Source organism: Diaphorina citri, unplaced genomic scaffold, assembly GCF_000475195.1.
Source record: "Diaphorina citri unplaced genomic scaffold, Diaci psyllid genome assembly version 1.1 scaffold100, whole genome shotgun sequence".
Classification (NCBI taxonomy): Eukaryota; Metazoa; Arthropoda; class Insecta; order Hemiptera; family Psyllidae; genus Diaphorina; species Diaphorina citri.
The window spans coordinates 269,505-291,609 of record NW_007377537.1 but is presented as its reverse complement, the minus strand read 5'-3'; the positions used below and the strand labels follow the sequence as shown (position 1 = coordinate 291,609).

Genomic DNA, 22,105 nt, shown 5'->3' with positions numbered 1-22,105 from the left:
CTTGTTATCCACCTTTGAAAAAAAAAAAAAAAAAAAACCAAAAAAAAAAAAAACCCATTTCAAACCCCAAAAAAAAAAAAAAAAAAAAAAAAACCTATAACACTGGTTACACTGGTCACTGTTCATTTGTGACAGCTCTTTTTTATAGCAATGGAGGAGTTGCAAATGGGTAAAAAATATTAATGAATGGTCAATTCCTACGTAAAAAGTAGTGAAAAATCGAAATCTGAGATCGAAACTCCGAAAAAGTAACTTTAAAAGGTTGAAAATTCAATTTTCAATTGCTGTTCTAATGAAAAAGTTCAAAGAGTTGTGATATCAGTCACATCAGATTTCACGTCAAACTGCGCAGAAACGCTTGTGCACAAACAAACAAAGCGGGAGTCATGAATTATGATGTCATTGCCTACAGGAGCATATGCCGTGACGTCAAACTTCACAAATTACCGGTATTTTTTTAAATCAATTTATCTCAGGCTCTAGAAGTTGTAAAAGAAAAAGAAAAATTCTGTTGGTCATTTTTCCTGCTCTATGACTTTGAAACATCACCCAAGTAAGTGCAACTGATCTATTTTCCATTGACATGATGGTACTTGTGCAGAAGTCATGTCGTGGAATATTGCTACCAAAGGAACTTGCACAAATGAGCAGTGACCAGTGTTATTATAGGGTTAGGTTAAATGCAAGAAGGAGTTTTCACAATTAGAGCAGTGATTTATAGTGTTATTATAGGGTTAGGTTAAATACAAAAAGGAGCTTTTCTTTTCCACGGACATGACTTCTGCATAATTACCAACATGACTTCTGAACATGTAGATTCCTACTTTTTTCCCCCATTTTCTCTTGAGTCAATATGAGTAGGCAAAGGTTGAAGGTTGGGGCTCTGTTGTGGACACCTTTGCTTTACTTACCTCTTCAGCTAAGGAAGGTATCTTGGCCATGGCTTGTTAGACAATGGTTGCTGTTACTAAATAACTAAAACTAGATGGACAATATCTTTATATAAAATGAGAAAATTGTATAGTAGAACATAGACACCTTCGAAATTAGTTAATAGATAGAAAACGGATTAATGACATTAATGTGGAAAAATATGAAAATGAAATTGCGTTCTAGGAATCTAGGGTTTTGTGAGGTGTGCCCTTAATTGATAACCTTGATTGCTCTCTACACAATCACAGGATGCACTGATAATACTGATATATATATAAAAAAATCAAAACACAGGGCCGCTCAGTGTGTGGTTATGCAAAGGGCTGAGCAAGGCGTAAAGTTGGCGGGAAATTCGAAATTTTGATTTTTTTTTTCGTAACTTGTACAATCTGAATTCATTTTTTACTTTTTATCTCTAGTTTGCACGTTTATATTATACTTTTCACTTATATTAGATATTAAAAACAAGCGAATTACAAAGCAAACAAAAATAAATATAAAATGAATTTTAAAAATTGCCGCCGGGACAGCTCTCTCACGTCATCCCAGCTCATCTCAGCCCTGTTCATAACCACGGAAAAAAAAAAAAAAAAAAAAAAAAAAAAAAAAAAAAAAAAATGAAAAGTGATATAACAAACCATTTTGAGTTTGGTATATTAACAGTAAAATCACAGCACAAAAAGCTGACATCATCATCATCAAGTGCAAGTGTGGGTGCATTTTGGAAATTTTAGGTGTATTTTTTAAGTTTCTAGGGTTTCTACAATAAATTTGACCACACACCGATACAACTTGCCAGCCTATAGTTAGCTCAAAGGGTAGCTCACCTCTAGTGATGGGTCGTGGGTAAATACCCACTGGGTGGGTAAATAAAAATTGGGTATTTACCCGGGTATTTATCCACCCCCCGGATGGGTAAATAACCGGGTATTTAAAAAAAAAGAAGAAAAATAAGCAAAAAACGTCCTACATACTCGGGATTACCTTTGTTTATAAATACTACTATCGTTCTCTACAAGTCTGATTGTAAATCCATTTGTCTATTATTGTTGAACAAAAGTTGAAAATAGATATATCTAGGATGTGGTTTTCATTTTTAAGGAGGAAATTATCGTCAACAAAATTATCGTGTCCCAGGGATTTGCTAAACCACGTGAAATTTCTCGAGCACGTGACAAAAAAACAATACATTGTATGTTGTATTGTACTATTAGGCACATACTACATACAGGGAATAGAACACAAGTACACTCATAGGACTCGGAATTGACACATCAAGAGCAATAGTAATACCTAATCATATTTTTATTATTATCCGGTGAGTATGAGCAAAAAATATTTTAAGTGTGTGGTTATGCAAAGGGCTGAGCAAGGCAATTGTCGGCAATTGTCGTGTAAAGTTGGCGGGAAATTCGAAATTTTGATTTTTTTTTTCGTAACTTGTACAATCTGAATTCATTTTTTACTTTTTATCTCTAGTTTGCACGTTTATATTATACTTTTCACTTATATTAGATATTAAAAACAAGCGAATTACAAAGCAAACAAAAATAAATATAAAATGAATTTTAAAAATTGCCGCCGGGACAGCTCTCTCACGTCATCCCAGCTCATCTCAGCCCTGTTCATAACCACGGCCTCACGCTCTCCTCTCAGCCTAGCTGGGGCTCTAGACCAGTAGACCACTAGACCAGAGTTCCAGATTCCAGAGTACCAGACAGCAGACAGCCACTAACAACTAACAAGCTGTTAACAGCCACTTACCAGCTTACCATACCACTTACTATCAGGTTGACCTGACACCAGGGCCGTATTTAGGATGCAAGAGGCCCGGGCCGGGACCCCTCTCGAGCTCCATTTTTCTTCTACTCCGTGCGTCAGACTCCGATAAATTGGGGTCGAGGGGGCCCAGCCACCCCCTAGACCTTCGAGCTTTATTTTTCTCCTGTATACTGTAGCCCAGACTTCGAAAATTTGGAGCATCCCCCCCCCCGTCCATTAGTGTTTGGGTTCTCGAGGTCCCCCCTTCTTGGCAAAATCAGGTACGGCTGAAAAGGTCCATCTGTCAGGTGTACCTGAGACTTAATGATCTTAGGTCTACCTGATAGTGAGTGGCTGGCCCTACTCCCAAAACCGCATAACCCCATCGGCGCTACGCGGCACCTCAGCAGAGGACTCCAAAAGTCCAATCTTTCCGCGCCCCCTCCCAGTATAACAGTATGTGATTTGTGATTAGTGGATTTCTTCGTAAAAGTCGCGCGACCAGTGGCGACCACACTTCCAATATGCGAATGGGGGGGTGGGAAATCAGGTTGATTAATCCCGGGATCGGGCAAATGGCACCGCATGCACTCCCCCTGCAAACGGTCCTAGTTAGCTCAAGCTCAAACCTGCATAAATGACACAGCGTTGCCATGCCAAGTTTTATTTTTTTAATCCGTACGCGTACGATAACGTCTTCTATACGGCGCGTACGATCATCGGATGTAAACGAATCTTTACAAAATTGGAAATCGCGGGAGTTTTCAAAACTCAAAAGTTAAAACCTAGCCAATTTAGCCATGAGCCATGTGAAAAGTGATATGCCATTGCCAAATGCCAGCCTAGATCCTAGTTAGTATTAGTAGTTGGTAGTTAGCTTAGTTGGTACTTGGTAGTGCGTCTGCCTTTGTAAGCGCTAGGCCGCGGTTTCGATCCCCGCCCGGGGCAAATAAATGGATCACATCGGAAATCACCCAAATTGGGCCTCCGGACCTAGCGCTAATTCGTGTTTTCATGCTTCGTACACAATGTGGAAAGGGGTTTTTTTTTTTTTTTTTTTTTTTTTTTAAATGTAAAAGCACACACATACTTCTGCTCCAAATATTTGTGCCAAACTAAATCAGGAGATCAGAACAAAAGAGCATCTTCTTGACAATGGAGGCGAAATCTACTGACACTGTTTGGTGTTACTTTTATGTAACGCCAGGACTTGAAGGGTTAATAATTTTTAATTTTAATTGAATTTTTAAGTAACGCGCTTGCTTGCCATGCAGAAGGTCCCGGGTTCGAATCCCACCATCGACAAAAATTTGTACAACGGGTTACTTCCTGGTGTTCTCGTTTTGACCCAGCACCTAATAAATGGGAAGTATTGTGTCTCTTCTCGCCCATCTGATGAGAGGCATGCTATGACACAGACCACATGCATCTAATGCAGCAGTTGTTTCATTGCTACGAAATAAAAACGGCGATGAACCACTCATCTCTTAAGTAACTTAAGGATATTGGTTTTGAAAAATAAGTTGAATAGGTGATCCAGAAGCTGATGTCGTTGTCTATGCTGCCCTCCTGGGTTGGGCTGCCCTCCTGGGTTGGGCTGACCTCCTGGGTTGGTGGAGGACTTGAAACAGGGATGATACCAGCCTGACATTTCCCTTTCTTAAGAAAAAGCTAAGCTTGAGTGTGAAAGGCATTTTTTTTTTCTTCTTTTTTGTTAACCAAAACCAAATGTTAGGGAAAATTCTGCATGATAGATTGATAGAATAGAATAGAATATACCCCACTTATACTGCCAGAATGAGACTGAAAAGTCCCTTTACTCCCATAGTCTAAACAAGGTCTTACTTATGTATTTGGATGAATTACAAATTTATAAAAAGACCCTTGCTTGAGTTTTTTTTTTTTTTTAAAAAAAAAGGCTACTTATGTGTAATCATCAAAAAAGTGACAAAACATGCAAATGCATATTGCATAAAATCTGATCCCTAATCATTATCATTATCTCTTGGGAGGGTTTCAGCAAAGGAGAACCACAAAAGGTATTAATATTTCCTCTCTCTCATCCATATCCTCGCCCTCTCATCCATAAATCTACCTCATCCCATCCTAAACTCTCTTTCTTTCCAGTCTTTCAAAGCCTCCTTAACAGAAGCAGTCAGCGAAGGGTTATTTTCCTCCTAATGTCTTTCAAAACCTTCCTTCTCAACACTTTGAAGCGGGGGTAGGCGCCGGGGCCGTTGCGCGCGGGCGGACACGGGGTGCAAGTACGAATGCGAGTACGAATTTTTTTGAAGTTAAGCAAGGTTTATAAACTTATCTGTAAACTTTACCTATGAAATATATAAGACCTTGTTTAGACTGCGGGAGTAAAGGGACTTTTCAGTCTCATTCTGGCAGGGTAAACAAGGTATATTCTATTCTATTCTAAAATATTAATACCTTTTTGGTTCTCCTTTTCAACCTAATCATTACAATGCTTTTCCTTTTCAGCTGGCCAAGCAGAATTTAAAATGCCCGCACCGGCCGACTCGCAAATATAGGCGACGCCCATCGAACCTCCTCGCCGAATACAATAGACGGCAGAGGAGACACGTCTGGCTCGAAACGCACATCTGGCATGCGAAGCGATTCGCCATGCGACCCGCCTGGGGTTACAAGCTGCCGGAGAGGCCCAATGAGAAGAGTTACCGTGCGTGTGTACGCGCCTTGGACCGCTACTGTATTCTACAGGTAAATATAATAATAATAATAATGCTAAAGCTAATGCTAATGCTTAGCCTCTTACCTTGATTTTTAAGCACAATTTAAGACCTTGCTTAGACTGCGGGAGTAAAGGGACTTTTCAGTCTCATTCTGGCAGTATAAGCAGGGTATATTCTATTCTATTCTTACCTTGATCTTTAATTTGATTATGAATTTCAGGACATCTCCTACCTGGCCTGTATAGAGCTGGTAGGTCCAGAGGTCCGACTCCTCCAGGGTCTGTCTCAGCATACGGACCGAAGCACGGGTCTCTCTCCTGGCGCCCAATGCCATCTGAGTGGCGCCAAAGAAGGTCACGTGATGTTTTACGAGCGGAACCGACACCCGTACGGGGCGATCGGGAAGGTTCGGGTCCTTTGGAAACCGCTGCCACGAGAGGAAGAAACTTCGGGTAAAGTTAACCCAGTAAGACCGAAAATTTCCCTCGATTTTTTTTTTTTTTTTTTTTTTTTTAAATGTAAAACCACACACATACTTCTGCTCCAAATATTTGTGCCAAACTAAATCAGGAGATCAGAACAAAAGAGCATCTTCTTGACAATGGAGGCGAAATCTACTGACACTGTTTGGTGTTACTTTTATGTAACGCCAGGACTTGAAGGGTTTCTCTCTCTCTCTCTCTCTCTCTCTCTCTCTCTCTCTCTCTCTCTCTCTCTCTCTCTCTCTCTCTCTCTCTTTTATTAGTTATTATACTTATTATCAGAGATGTTCAAATGCCTTATTGTCATGGCGCCATACAAAATAAGCCTTTAAAGGCTTATTCTGCCATATTTTAAGCATTTTTAGGGAAAATATAAAACTTTAAGAACAAGATTTTTTTTTTTTTTTGAACCGTACACAGGTAGTCAGCTTTCTCATTGCCATACAAATCACAGTGAGACGGTATCCATTGTAGTGCTACTGCTACTGATTTCTTTAATTTTTCAAGTTGTTTAATGTATTTGTGGATTCCTCGAATTAGTGTACTGGGAGTATCACTAAGATTCACAATTGCTTGTATTGCTGCTTTGGAGTCGGATAGAATTACAACTTTTGTGACAGCTCTTTTTTATAGCAATTCTCCATTAATGAAAAAGTCCTTTTGCCCAGCAGTCTCACCAAGGTCTCTTATAATTCACAGGATGATTATAAATATTTACTTACTTATGAGAAGACAAGACAAGATAAGATAAGTTAATTAAATTAAAAATAAATGTTAGACTTATGAGGTAATATTAAAAAAAATATATATATATTGTAAAAGGAAAAAAATAATACTTGATATTCTTCTGTTCTCAATAGAAAATCCTACCAAGACCAAATTGCCATTTCAAAGGTTGCCCAAACACATGAGACGACGGGTAATGAGCCACAATGTTAAACGAATGCCGAGAAGACTGAGAGAAGCTCATGCCAAATATGTGAGTTATTTTTATATCATACTAGTAAATCCCTAAGACATGGTCATTCTTCTAGGAAATATTGTCACTCATCCATTGAGTGGTCTTGCTCGGCGTAGCTTAACAAAAACAAACCAGAAAATAGCCTATAACCTTCACGGGAGTGCAAGCAATAAGTTCACAAAGTTTCATAGCAATTGGATGAGTGGTTTGGCCAGGCATAAAGTTTGAACAAACACACAAACAAACAAATACCTATTCATTTTTATATATTAGATTTTCTTTGCCTTTTCCCATGTTCAGATGGGGTCGGTGTTTGTTGTTGGCCTCTCAATCAGCATTGGAGTGATTGCTTTGAGGTCAACTGGTTTTGGCTAAACAAAATTTTCCTAGTGGATGCCCTTCACACTCAAGCTTTGCTATTAATATACTAATATAGCATAAGGAAATTTGGACTAGTCCTCCACTCCCTATTTATAGGTAGTCTCTCGGCCAGACATTATATTAAATAATATCATATCTAAGTAATACCTATTTAATAATAATTTGCTTTAGTTTTTTAATAAGACTGGTCTGGCTGGAGGACTTGAAACAGGGATGATACCAGCCTGACATTTCCCTTTCTTAAGAAAAAGCTAAGCTTGAGTGTGAAAGGCATCAATTCAATTCAATTCAATTCAATTCAATATTTTTATTGTGATATTTGACAAACTTTTTACACAATTTACAATAATACTGGGGGGGGGGAGGGGGTGCTAATAATACTAAAAAAAAAAGTCATTATATAAAAAGAATAATACAGAATTAGGAACTATAATGTAGGATACTTGTATCTGAATTTAGGTTTAGAGGCTATCTATCATATTTATGAAAGTATTCAGACTTGATGTTAAGCTTAGCGTCTCTTGATGTTCATTGAATAAATAAGAAGAATTGGAAATAAAAAATAATCTCCAAAATTACAAAAATTAATCTCCAAATTGAAATCATTTTTCAGAGCGAACTTCACCGCCGTCACCCATCCCTGACAATCCCAGACGAGAACGCGCCAAAAAGAGCGTCGAGCGCGAAAAATTGGCGCTAAAAAACATCCCGTTCGAGCGCAAAGTACCCGTGTATGTGTCTGCGCAGGGGGAGGTGCGCATGTACGTGTTGAAGGACGCGTTGAACCGGTTTGAGCTACGCGGGCCGCTAAGCGGAGCGGTTTTAGCGCGGGCGTTCAAACTTTATGAAGAGGAGGGGGAAGGTAAGATCTTCTTTCTTGAATCTCTCACTCTTATCGAAATTGCTCGCACCACTGATATCTGAACCTTCACCTTTAACCATCCCAAAACACCCATGAATATTCTATTTCAGGATCGTCTTCCCAGGCTGCAGACGCCCGTATTCCAATCTCCCTCCGGGCAACCAGTGTTCAGGAGGACACTGACCCTCGGCCCCGCCTCTGGGCTCTCCTACAGAGGTGTAGTCCCTCCCAGTTCCCGCCCCGCAGTGTGATAGGTGCAATTATACGGGATCCGAGGTTCAACATGCCCGTGCAGCGGACCCGACGCGAGCTGGACCCTGGTGAAGGTAAACACTGGCACAGTAGAACCTCGATTATTTCAACCCCAAAATCAGTTTTTTTATATATATCTTTCAAAGGATATTCTATCAGTTATTTTTGATATCTTTCAAAGGATATTCTATCAGCTATTTTCGATATCTTTCAAAGGATATTCTATCAGTTATTTTTGATATCTTTCAAAGGATATTCTATCAGTTATTTTTGATATTTTTCAAAGGATATTCTATCAGTTATTTTTGATATCTTTCAAAGGATATTCTATCTTATGAGAGGAAGAGATAATTGAAAGTGTTCAAACTAACGATATTAATGAAAAAATCGATTGCACATTTTTCAACAGGTTATTTTTTATTATTATTTTTCAAGAGGTTATTTTTTATTATTATTTTTATTTTTCAAGAGGTTTCATAGAGGGAACTGTAACTGCTAGGGTTTTATCGTCCCAATTCCCGAAATCGAAGAAAGAAGAAAGATAGAAGAGAAGAAAACCCACCCTTGTCTAGCCAGTGGCTAGTAACCACATTGGGTTTATAATAGTTACCATATTAAAAAGAAACAATTGATTAGCAAAAAGTACATTTTCTATTGTAATAGTTTTTACGTTTATTTTGTTCAATTGGTAATTATTTTCATGTGTTAATTTTGTTGCATAAAAAGTATTTTTTTTTTTTCCATCCGTGGTACAAGCTCCGGCTTTTACGTTTACGGATGGGTATACCATTTGTTGACTATTTATTTGTTTGAGAGAATTGTTCAGAAAAACCATTTAATGGAAACTTATAAATAAATAGAAAGTAAATAATAATAATTAATAAAAAATACTAGCCGTTCCGAGCCTTTTCCCTTCAGGAAAATTTTTTTTTTTTTTTTTTTTTTTTTTTTTTTATTTTGTTTATTTATTTTTTCTTCAGACGAGGATCTCGTAGAGCTAGCCTCTCTCCCGTCGGGTCTGGCCGAGTCTCCCCTCTGGTGTCCCGCGGTTCGCGACTGGGCCTCCACGTCCAAACTGTCCACAGCCGAGATCCAGCGCCTCTTCTCATCCCGACTTGTACCGGGTGTCCCTCAACCTCACGAACAACACCACGCGTCTCCCCTCCCTATACTAGTCATACAACAGGAGGGCACACGACACTGCCATAAGAAACTTGGTGAGTTTTTGTGATCACCCTGTATATAAGCGAGAGAGAAGAGAAAGAGAGAGAGAGATCCTCAAAAGTTGTGAAAAGGCTCTGCAAATTATTACTAAATCAAAAAAAAAAAAAAAATCAAATCGTGAATCTTTGTGGTAAAGCAGAGAGCTTTTTCACACCTTTGTGGGTATCACAGTATTACAAGTCTTTCATTTACTCAATCATCGTATTTATTATCGCTCATCTCTTCGACTTGTAATGCCGCCACTGGTCGCTACTTGATTAAAGTAGGTAGCTACTCAATAGTCCTCACGAGGCTCAGTGCACCCCGAACTCCAAGCACAGAGCCAAAAAAACATCGACTCGGGACCTCCGGAGTGCAATTATGATCTATTGTTGTTAGGAGACTGCACGTTTGTTATTTTATGCTGATTCTGTGGTTTAGAATCTGAAGTCCTGAGAGTCTGAGAGCGAACTGAAAAAGCTTGAAGGAAGTGAGTTCTAAATTTTATATTTTTTCAGAACCACTTTTTTTCTAATTTGTAGAATGATCAAATTAAATTTCATAGATTTTTTACCAATGATTCTTCAGAATACTCGTAGATCCATTGAATATTTCATAACATCTGAAAAATCTCATTAAAATAGGGTACATTAAAATATAATGCATTTTTATACTTTATTATTCCTTCAATCTGGAAAGTTTGTCTGTTTGTTGCACCATATCGCTCAAAGGGTTTGTCCGGAAATGGTAAAGTAACTTTATTGTGGTGACAAATTTGCTGTTTGGTGGATGTGACCAATTCCCCATTCATAATCACAATGCGTTCATTAGGTACCTACCTTTAAGGCCGTTTTTGACATGTCTTGACCAAACAACCTCCCAACAGTCCTAACTCTGACAACTACCCCAATTATTATGATTTCAATGAAATGGTCTATCTTGTTAACTGATGTTAACAGAAATCTCGTCAGCTATTAGGTCTCAATTGAATCAAATTACATCCTGAACGTTCTTGTGGGCCTGGGTGACGGCAGCTAAGGAATCATTAAACAATTTAGAAATCAGAGAGGTCCCTGTAAAGACTAATCACTTGTGAAGTGTCTCAGGGTCTCAATCTCAAGATTCATTCATTGATGGGCAACAACGTGAACGTTGGTTGCCAAAACTGATGATACTGCAGCTCTGTATGAGTCTCGATCTGCTGCTATAGTGTGTCTCTTGTGGGCCTGGGTGACGGCAGCTAAGGAATCATTAAACAATTTAGAAATCAGAGAGGTCCCTGTAAAGACTAATCACTTGTGAAGCGTCTCAGGGTCTCAATCTCAAGATTCATTCATTTCAAAGCTGTTTGGCTTCTCGCAGCACGACCCCCGGTTTATCGCCCCTGATTTATCTCCCCGGGGATATTTATTGGGTTCGCCTTATCTGCTCCTTCTTCCTCAGAACATTCTAACTCTTCACATTAGAGAGATAAAGATAGCATAATATTTATAATAAACATTTATTTCTTAATGCTAAAAGTACTTAATATTCTTCACATTAGAGAGATAAAGATAGCATAATATTTATAATAAACATTTATTTCTTAATGCTAAAAGTACTTAATATTTTTTCTTTCTTTTTCTGTAGAGGTAGGATTCTCTCATTCAAATATCAATATATCACTCCCATTGTAACATTGGATTTAACCCTTGATGGGGTCTGTGGCCTGTTCCACCAACGATTTCGCACTTGGAATTTTTTACTCGATGCAAAGAAAAAACGTAATCTACTACCCTTTGTCAATACCGTTTCTATAAGTGGAGTGAGGAGTGGGGACTATGGAGTTGTTCTTGGAACAAAGTCCAGAAATGGTCTATCTTGTTAACTGATGTTAACAGAAATCTCGTCAGCTATTAGGTCTCAATTGAATCAAATTACATCCTGAACGTTCTTGGACCTGGGTGACGGCAGCTAAGGAATCATTAAACAATTTAGAAATCAGAGAGGTCCCTGTAAAGACTAATCACTTATGAAGTGTCTCAGGGTCCCAATCTCAAGATTCATTCTTTTCAATGCTGTTTGGCTTCTCGCAACACGACCCCGGGTTTATCGCCCCTGATTTATCTCCCCGGGGATATTTATTGGGTTCGCCTTATCTGCTCCTTCTTCTTCAGAACATTCTAACTCTTCACATTAGAGAGATAAAGATAGCATAATATTTATAATAAACATTTATTTCTTAATGCTAAAAGTACTTAATATTTTTTCTTTCTTTTTTCTGTAGAGGTAGGATTCTCTCATTCAAATATCAATATATCACTCCCATTGTAACTTTGGATTTAACCCTTGATGGGATCTGTGGCCTGTTCCACCAACGATTTTGAACTTATAATTTTTTTACTCGATGCAAAGAAAAAACGTAGGTATCTACCTACTACCCTTTGTTAATACCGTTTCTATAAGTGGAATGAGGAGTGGGGACTATGGAGTTGTTCTTGGAACAAAGTCCAGTGTACAGTGGAAACAGTTGTTTAAAAACCCAAAAATGGGAGAGCTAGGATACATATGAGTAGGGAGGGGGGTAATAATATACCCCCCGTATATTATTACCGTTTTTTAGGCCAGCCGCTCACTATCAGGTAGACCTGATCAAGTCAATCTATCAGGTATCCCTGATAGTGATTGGCTGGCCTAAAGTCACAGTACCTATAACGACCTGCTAAAGACTTTTTTTTTTATTTGTATTTATTAAAGTGTGCTAAAGACTTTAGTGACGGAAGTTTAACCCTTCATTCACGGACAATCTACCCTGCTACTTACCGGCTCACAGGCTGAGTGAGATGGTCACCCATCCATAAGCAGACTATCTCTAGAGAGTGGTGGGAGACTTGAACATGCAACGTTCTATCTCTGTTGCCGTTTCCCTTAAGGTCACCCATCCCGATACCAACCACGATCAACGTTGCTTAACTTCAAAGTGATCCATTTGGAACCGATAACCGATGCAGTGACAGTGAACGTGCTGTTACTGCTAGCGCTAACCATACGGTTATACGATAAGATATTATTCTAGTCTAAAAACTGTCTGAGGCAGTCAACTCTCCGCCACTTGAACAAAAAAATGAGAAGTTATACAATGAGATCTCGTTAAGAAATGAAACAATGAGTCAACTTAAGCCACGCCCTTCATTCTCATATAATATGATTAGAGAACCTTTCGTATGACTTGCATCGCTAAGTACTAAGCCAAGTCATGATAGCTTTGTTATGAGAGGAAGAAGAAGGAGAATCAGTAGCCTTTTATGAGCGAATCAGAGATTTGTTAAGAATCTTTGACGTTTTTTTTTAGGTGTGATAGAGGGAATTGTGACTGTCTAGGTCTTATTGTCCCCAAAGCGACGAACGAACTCATCTAGGATAAAATACACCCCTGACGGTAATCGAACCCGCGACCTGGCTCTTACAAGGATGATGCACTACCCACCAAACTAAGTTTAGCTTACTAATAACTAAGTTTATCTCAGATTAGTTGTCTAAGTTCAAGTGAGGAATATTATCTCCATATCAAATAGGTTTCCTGAGTTAGCACATCATACGGGGTGGTCCAAGGAAAAGGTTCCTCCAGAATTTTTCAAAGTTCACTCAGAGGCTTAGGTACAGGGGCAAACAGCCCTGAAATGTAAATGCAGTTTCTTTGTATTATTATATCACAACTTTGGTGCTCACTGCAGCATTGTAGGATTTTTCCCATATCTCAATAATCCTAACATCCAATGTTTATCTACCATGCTGGCACCGGTCGCTATGCGCATTTATATGTCATAGCTACTCATTTTCCTCACAAGGCTGAGTGGGCCCCGCAACATCCAGTCACGGAATCAATCATTTTTTGCATGATACAAATTTCATGACCCCGCCGGGAATCGAACCCGGGTCTCCCGCGTGCAAGGCGAGCGCAGTGATCACTACGCCATAGGAGCTGACAAACAGCCCTAAAAGATGGGTTCAGCTTCCACGAATTCACGGGGCCGAGAAAAGTCATCACCCAATTACCAGAATGGTCACCCATCCGGATACCAACCACGAGCAACGTTGCTTAACTTCAGTTTTCTTTTTTTCTCCTGTAATGCGTGACTTTTTTGAAGTGAGACACCCTGTCAGAAACTGATTGCAAAGGAAAAGGAGTGAATTGAGTAAAGAATGCGAGAGAGAGAGAGAGAGAGAGAATGAGGGAGAAGAGTTAAAAAAGCTTTCAATAAATTTTAAATAAAAAAAAATTCAATTCCAAGATCTGAAAATCATCTTAAATTTCCATATATCTTTTCTTAAAAAAAAACTTTCTCTCCATCTCTCTTCTTCTCCTCCTGCTAGTTCTTCTTCTTCTTCTACTCTTCTTCTTCTTCTTCTTCTTCATCATATATGTTTCCATTGCCTTTTCATCAAGGTGTCTTTCTTTGCTCTCGTACAACTTACATTATAGGTACCTACCTTCCTACCTACCCACTTACCCCACGTACATACCTACCAACCTTTGTATATTCCTCCCTACATTACTCCTTTTCGTCTCTAAGTACACAAAGGGAGGTTTGTAGGTATCGTACATTACACCTGTTGAAAATGTTTACGAAATGCCAACCAAATCGGTTGAACCGTTCGAAATTTATCGCGTAACAAACACTCAAACAAACAATCAAACAGACCGGCAACAGACAAACAAACAGACGGACAAACAAAATAGAAAACTGATTTAAAACTAACATCTCCCAATAGTCCTACACACTGGACTCCGCACACTTGAATTTCGTTAGAAAAGTCCTTCCATTTCAATGAAATGTACATCTCCTTTCATCAGTTCAAAAGCATTTCAGTAAAACATATTTTACTGTTTGTTTCATCAGATGCCTTGAATCGTTAACTAGTCGCGATAGATCGCTCGTGATTACTCTTTATTGATGGACGTGTGACGCCCAAGACCCTTAATTAATAAATTAATGACCTGTTTCCAATATATTTTAATTAACAGCGCCGTTTGAATGCCTTCACCTTTCGAGCGATGGCTACTTGCGGGCAACCTTTCTTAATTGATAATTTAGATGTTTGTCTAGAAGACTCTCCGTTGATTAAAACAGTCATGATGATGTGCTGCTATGGAGGTCGCTCACGGGTCGCAATTCTTTCAGAGATGAGTCCACAGTGGTACATATATATTCAATGTGATATCGCAGCTAGCAGTAAAGCGTCTGTGTCTTGAAAAAGTGACTGATGGAATTTTCAGTCAAAAGGGCTTGGCAGACGAGGTGTAAAGACTGCAAAATCTGCAAATTAATGCTACTATAGTAGCCTTTTCAAGAGAAGAAGGAAATTTAATTTCTGGACCAATCTTCTGAGCAAGAAAATGTCTACTATAACGCGATTCTCCCGAAGTACAATTTCTTTCCCAAACGGTCCAACCAAACTGGGTCAGCTCTCCATGGTCCGATGGTCTCTTCAGCGAAGGGTTGACATCAGTTTTGTCTGAGGTCAGAAGGGTCTGTTAAGCACCCATAGAATATAATTATGTGTTTCGCCTTCTTGATTAAGGGCAGGTGCAATTGCTGAACTTGCAGCCAGTTGCGCGCACGGTCCTCGAACTGGTTTTGCAACCTACGGGTCCGTGTTTGAACACGAGTCGGGAGACAGTTTATTAATCCCATTTATAATATCGATGGGTTTTATTAGGGCATTTAAAATGCGGTTTTGCAACCTACGGGTCCGTGTTTGAACACGAGTCGGGAGACAGTTTATTAATCCCATTTATAATATCGATGGGTTTTATTAGGGCTTTTAAAATACGAATGTGTAATGTGTCGTGGTAATGAATGTCCCTTAGGTGCCGTACCTACATACATAGATGTGTATTTGTATTTCAGACTGAAAATGATTTATACAGGATGGACCAGACCAGAAAATGAGTGACGAAAATTGGGAGACGTCTGGAAAATAATTTGATTACCAAATGGTCCAACCAAACTGGGTCAGCGCTCCATGGTCCGATGGTCTCTTCAGCGAAGGGTTGACATCAGTTTTGTCTGAGGTCAGAGGGGTCAGTTAAGCACCCATAGATAATTATGTATTTCGTCTTCTTGATTAAGGAAACGCTTTCAAGCTTTCCCGTGCTGCCCTTCCTGTATCCCTTGCTTTTCGCCAAGTATCCCTTCTCTTATTTTACAATAACGTCGTCAACTCTGGGCTAAAACTAAACTCAACTTTTAATAACTAGTTGAAACACACCTCTTAAAGAAACGATTACCACTAGTGTGTAACCTGCCTTAAGAAGCTTCAGGGTTTTGATGTCAGGTCATATCAGATTCAAAAGTTGAGGAGCTAGAAATGGATACCTACTTGATGATGACGATTTCCAGTGACTTAATGTGATGATGAGCTTTCAAATGCGAGTATTGTACTCTTTACCGTTAGAATAGAACAGCGGGCTGAAATAATTGGATATCTCTCACTTCTTAGATACCTTCTCTGAATGAACCAAGCTCCCAATAGATCACTGCAGCTAAGCGACTTTGCGGATGGACTTATTATAACATTTATAACCCCCCTACCTATGTCCTACAAAGGTTTGACAAATGACCGGAAATCTCGATTTCAATCCAGTTTGAAAAGTTTCAATAAGTTTTCATGTGATGATGAGCTTTCAAATGCGAGTATTGTACTCTTTACCGTTAGAATAGAACAGCGGGCTGAAATAATTGGGTATCTCTCACTTCTTAGATACCTTTTCTGAATGAACCAAGCTCCCAAAAGATCACTGCAGCTAAGCGACTTTGCGAATGGACTAATTACAACATTTATAACCCATCCGTGACTCCCTACCTATGTCCTACAAAGGTTTAACAAATGACCGGAAATCTCGACTTCAATCAGTTTGAAAAGTTTCAATACGTTTTGAATCAGTTTGAATGTTTTATCGAGTCACTAACTTTAATTTGAAACTACTCAGGGTAAGTTAGATACACAACTGATGATTGGTAATTAAGATTCACATAATTAGGAAATGTCAAAAAGGTACCAAGTGATGATGAGCTTTCAAATGCGAGTATTGTACTCTTTACCGTTAGAATAGAACAGCGGGCTGAAATAATTGGGTATCTCTCACTTCTGAGATACCTTCTCTGAATGAACCAAGCTCCCAAAAGATCACTGCAGCTAAGCAACTTTGCGGGTGGACTTATTATAACATTTTTATAACCCCCCTACCTATGTCCTACAAAGGTTTAACAAATGACCGGAAATCTCGACTTCAATCAGTTTGAAAAGTTTCAATAAGTGTTGAATCAATTTGAATGTTTTATCGAGTCATTAACTTTAATTTGAAACTACTCAGGGTAAGTTAGATACACAACTGATGATTGGTAATTAAGATTCACATAATTAGGAAATGTCAAAAAGGTACCAACCAATAGAGAAACAGATGCAGAAATATCATAGGTATAGCTGAACCTTTTTTTTCTAATTTGAAGTGTACTCGTACCTACAATTCATTCTTTATGTTTGTGTTCCTTCGTCTGATAATCCATTTCTTTGTCACCCGAAACTACTCGAGTTTAAATAGAACGGTTGGTTTTGGGGGGGGGGGGGTAAGTTAATAACAATAGTGCTTATTTATACTGCTCGTTTAGGACTGACAAGTCCCTTTACTCCAGCAGTAGGCTACTACTATTATTGTGGTCAAATTTTCAAATTACATTGAGGGTGAAATTCCATACCTCGGGTGGGATTGAACCCACGGCCTCCTGTTTACTAACAGCTTAACCCCACACACAAAAAGCCCAAATTGAGGCTTAGGTGTAGGGGCTGGCCAGCCCCAAAGGACGGGTTGAGCTTCTACGAATCTACGAATCCTGTTTACTAGGCGTGCGTCTTGACCACTACACCACCGAGTCTGTTAAAGTTCAGCTGTATTTTATCGTACCTTTTTTTATTCCACAGTAGTACGAATTTCCATATAGGTACATAGGAAAAAGTTTCTGTAAAATGTTCATTAATTTTATGAAAATAATATTGGTAGTACGAATTTCCATATAGGTACATAGGAAAAAGTTTCTGTAAAATGTTCATTAATTTTATGAAAATAATATTGAAAAAAAAAAAAAGATTTGATAATTTTATTATTTTATACTTATTTGTGTCTAGGTGACTCAAGTACAAGGCACCTATGGTTGTGGTGTCATCCTGGCCACTACGAGGTTGTACTGTGTCAACTAGCAGAAACGTTCCACATGAATCGAGACACGCCGGACATTGGTAAGAAATAAAAAAAGAAGGAAGAAGAATTGGAAATAAAAAAAGAAGGAAGAAGAAGAAAGAAGAATTGGAAATAAAAAAAAGAAGGAAGAAGGAAGAAGAAGAATTGGAAATAAAAAAAAAGAAGGAAGAAGGAAGAAGAAGAAGAAAGAAGAAGGAGAAAGAAGAAGAAGGAAGAAGGAGAAAGAAGAAGGAGAAGGAAGAAGGAGAAAGAAGAAGGAGAAGGAAGAAGAAGGAGAAGGAAGAAGAAGGAAAGGAAGAAGAAAAAATAAGGAAGAAAAAGAAAGAAAGAAGAATAATAATAATAATAATAATAATAATAATAATAATAATAATAATAATAATAATAATAATAATAATGATGATAATAAATAATAATAATAATAATAAAATTGTACACACCTGTGATTGAATTTTGCAGGCTTCGGAAGCGGCTGGGATATTGTGTTTCCCGCCGGCTGGTCGATGCCCCTGCTGCTGGCCCTGGTATTCAACGGGGCCCGGGTAGGGGGGCTTCGGGAGGCCCTCAATCTGAGCGTTCAAATGAGAACCGAACCGGCCCTGAGTGTTGACAGTCGGGCGTGGCGAGAGCTGGAGGCCCGGAGAACCAACGAGGCGCGGGACAACTATTTCCGGTGAGAATTTCGTGAACAGGGCCCTGATTTTTTTTTTTTTTTTAGAAAGATGGTGAGGGTGGCCCATTTATATCCATTTGTTTTTGTTATAAACTTTTGAACTACCTAATTGTATACAAACAAAAATATTACAAGGATATACATAGAAAGTTTCAGTCTAGAATCTCTTCTTCACTATTGCTTCTTTCTTCCTTTTACCTGCCTCAGTGGTGTAGTGGGTCAAGACGCTCGCCTGGTAAACAAGAGGGCGTGGGTTCAATCCCAGCCTGAATTTCCTTTGCTAAAGAAATAGCCAAGGTTGAGTGCAAAAAAAGTACTTAAATTTTCTTCATCAATCTGAATTTTGTCCCATTTCAGAAAGCCTTCCAAGAAACGGCCGAACTTCAATCGGCTGGGCATCGCCTCCCCGTTTACATTCCCATGGGACGTTCTATTGAACGATTGGGCTTCGAACCCAGACCCACCCGAAACCACTCGGACCAAAATCAACCAAGAACCTATGGACGTAGACGGTGAAACGATAGATGCTACGAGGTTGGACCACCAAACGATAGATGCATCAAAATGGCACCATCAAGAATTCGAACAAGAGCAGCAGTGTGGAGAGGTTGAATCCGAGGCGAACCACCATTACTACATCCTCCGAGACAGACAGATGATCGGAAAACTCAACAACTTCATACAAAATGTCAAAGGTGACAGTGATGACAAATGCAAAAACAGTCCAAAGTCTAAAAGTGATAGCAGACACAGGCAACACTTTAAAAGTGCCAACAAAAACAGTCCACACTTTAAAAGTGAAAGCAAAAACAGTCAGCCCTTTAAAAGTGACAACAAGCGCCAGAACAAGAATCACACCAAAACCAACACCTCACAACCGGTTCCAACCAGCGATCGAGCGGACTTCGATGACCTTGAAGCCGACCTTCTGAAGGTCGTTCGCGATCCGCACAGGTGTCTGGTACAGGTGAATCTGCGCATGATCAAACGAGGGACCATGGACAAGTATGCGAACATATGTTTGCCAACGACAGCAGATGTGGACACTCTAACCTACGGTGGGCGGCCAAACTCAAAAGATAGATGCACCAGAACTGATAAATCAAACGTGAGCGCGCGGACCACCGAAGGTTCCACTGGGAAAGCGCCGTCTGCAAAGGAACGGGCTGGAAAGAAATACAAACCGAACAGAAGTCAAGGTGGTACCGGACCAAAAGTGATCGAAAGCACATCCGAATCTAAGGAGAGAGATGAAGAGATGGATGAAATGGTCTGTACGAAAACGGGAAGTGGGCAGTGGGAGACCCAAGGAGAGTCTCAATACAACCCTAAAGCTAAAGGACACTCGCAATCCCAACACTTAGTCGGTGTCGAAACACTAAGACAGGCTAAATACAACCCTAAAGCTCAGGAATACTCGGAATATCGCTCAAGCGGTGTGGAAACACTCTCCCGCGGTGAAATTTGCGAGCCCCTTCATCGGGACACCACGAGGCGGGCGCGGAAAGCTCTGACGCGGGCGCACAGAGCCCTCCTGGTCCGGCTGAAACGGAGGCGGGCGAGAGCGAAGCGCCGCGCGACCGAGTTTGAAGTCGCGAAGCGTGTCAAACGGGCGGGCGCGCCCACGCGTGACCTGACGGAAACGTACGCCCATATCATGAGACAACTGTGGGTGCCCGAGGTGAGATTACCGGGATTGAAGGAATCAGAAGGATCAACCTCAAATGAATCAAAAGAGACAGTCAACTACCTCAAACAAGTCAGTCGAATGATCGAAACTCCTAGTGGAAATCACGATCCCGAACTGACCGCGAATGTTTCCGAGCCATGCCGAGATCACGCGAAGATTCACGATTCGAGTTCCGGCGGCACGAATCAAGCCGGGTTTGCACGATCGAGCAAAAGGGCGCGAAAATGTAGCGATGACCCGACCGAGCGTCGGGTGAAAGCGCGCATGGATACGAATGAAGCCGAAAAGAGTCGAAGTCAATTGGACGAAAATAGTACAGGAGAAAATGTGGACATTCAAGATTGTGATAGAAAACCTGCAGAAATTCCCATCTCTAAACACACGTCTAGTAAAGACACTGCTACGAAAGACGATAGGAATTGTGATACTGAGCAAAAGAATTCTTCTTCCCGTGATGTCACGGCCCTCTTGACCTCTCGGCTTCGACCAATCACGTCGCTCCGTTTCCACACGTCACGTGAGCTCATGGGATTTGTGACGTCAGAGAGTTTTCACGCCACGGCCCAGCTGGGACAGGGGTGTGTGACGTTCTACGGGTTAATGGAGCTGTTGCGGAACGCGGTGCAGGGAAGGGTTAAACCATTGGTCCTTGTGAGGCAGACGAAAGATTTGAATTATCATTGGGCGGAGATTAGTGTTGTTTAGGGCTGTCTGGAAGGGACTGACAAGAAACACCGACCCTATGTAAGTGGGAAAAAAGACCCTATTAGGCTAAGTAGGAAAAGGCTAAGAAGAAGAGATGAGTGTCGTTTGATACTAGTGGGTATCAGTCCGGAGGTCCTGGGTTCGATTCCCGATAGGACCGAAGTTTTTTGAGTTCTGTGCTTGGAGTGCGGGGAGCGCTCAACCTTGTGAGGACAATGAAGTAGCTATTTTAATCGAGTAGCGTAGTATCACCAGGGTAAAAAGATTGAATTTATAAATTCACCTTTGAAAAAAGAAAAAAAAAAAAGATTGGAAACCTAGATTCTTTAAGTTCCTTGGACATTATTTAGAATAAACCAAAAGCTGTGGAAAATTGGTGGAGAAAAAGAAAATCGATATTTTTTCCTTTTTGAATAGTTTTAAGTAGGTTTCATTTTATATTTAAACATCAATGTGTATACAAATAATAATAATAAAAAAAACAGTTTAGAACATCACATGGGCAATTAAAAATTAAGGAATCTAGAAGATGAATTAATCAAAGTACCTAGATATACCTATTCAAATCTATTTTCTCTTTATGTGCCCTGCTGTTTTTACTTTTATAAAAGCGGGCTTCATGAGTAAGTTTTTCACCCCTTTTGAAAAAGTTTGATAGAGGCAACTGTAATTGCTGAGGTCTTATCGCCCCGAAATTAAAAAGAGAAGGATAGGATAGGAGAAAGGCCGTTCCGAGAACGAACCCTACCTCTTAAGGATTAAGTTCGACCCGGGCGGGAATCAAACCCGCTACCTGGCGCTTACAAGGCAGACGCGCTACCCTCCAAGCCAACTGGGCTGGCACTTCTTTTTTACTGTCAACAATTTATTTTAACAATTTCTGAGTCAGTTGTTGTTTCATTTACCCTATTTTGACATGAAAAAGAAGGGGAAAAAAATACTCTCATTTGATAGTATTGTGGGGAAAAAATTCACATCCTAAGGCCAGCCACTCACTATCAGATAGACCTGACAGGTACACTTGATCAGGTCCACCTGATGGTGAGTGGCTGGCCTAAGTTATGTGTGTGTGTGTGTGTGTGTGTGTGTGTGTGTGTGTGTGTGTGTGTGTGTGTGTGTGTGTGTGTGTGTGTGTGTGTGAACTTACCAGGGCCGTGGTGTAGATTTGATGTCAAAGAAGTAGACTTGTTGGTAGTTCAGTCAAAGAGATGTCTTTGAGGGAAAGGGGGCAACAACGAGATTGGCCAAATTTCATTAAAAA

The 22,105-nt window shown here is 39.9% G+C and overlaps 1 protein-coding gene across 1 annotated transcript; it reads left to right on the top strand.

Moving 5' to 3' along the window:
- Nucleotides 1-4,964: 4,964 nt before the first annotated feature.
- Nucleotides 4,965-21,572, top strand: LOC103524463. The gene is made up of 8 exons (XM_008489479.3): nucleotides 4,965-4,970; nucleotides 5,185-5,424; nucleotides 5,617-5,862; nucleotides 7,821-8,082; nucleotides 8,193-8,408; nucleotides 9,315-9,551; nucleotides 18,236-18,449; nucleotides 18,807-21,572. Exons 1-8 carry the CDS (start codon nucleotides 4,965-4,967, stop codon nucleotides 20,842-20,844), a joined length of 3,459 nt encoding a protein of 1,152 aa, XP_008487701.2. The 3' UTR covers nucleotides 20,845-21,572.
- The last annotated feature ends 533 nt before the right edge of the window (nucleotides 21,573-22,105 follow it).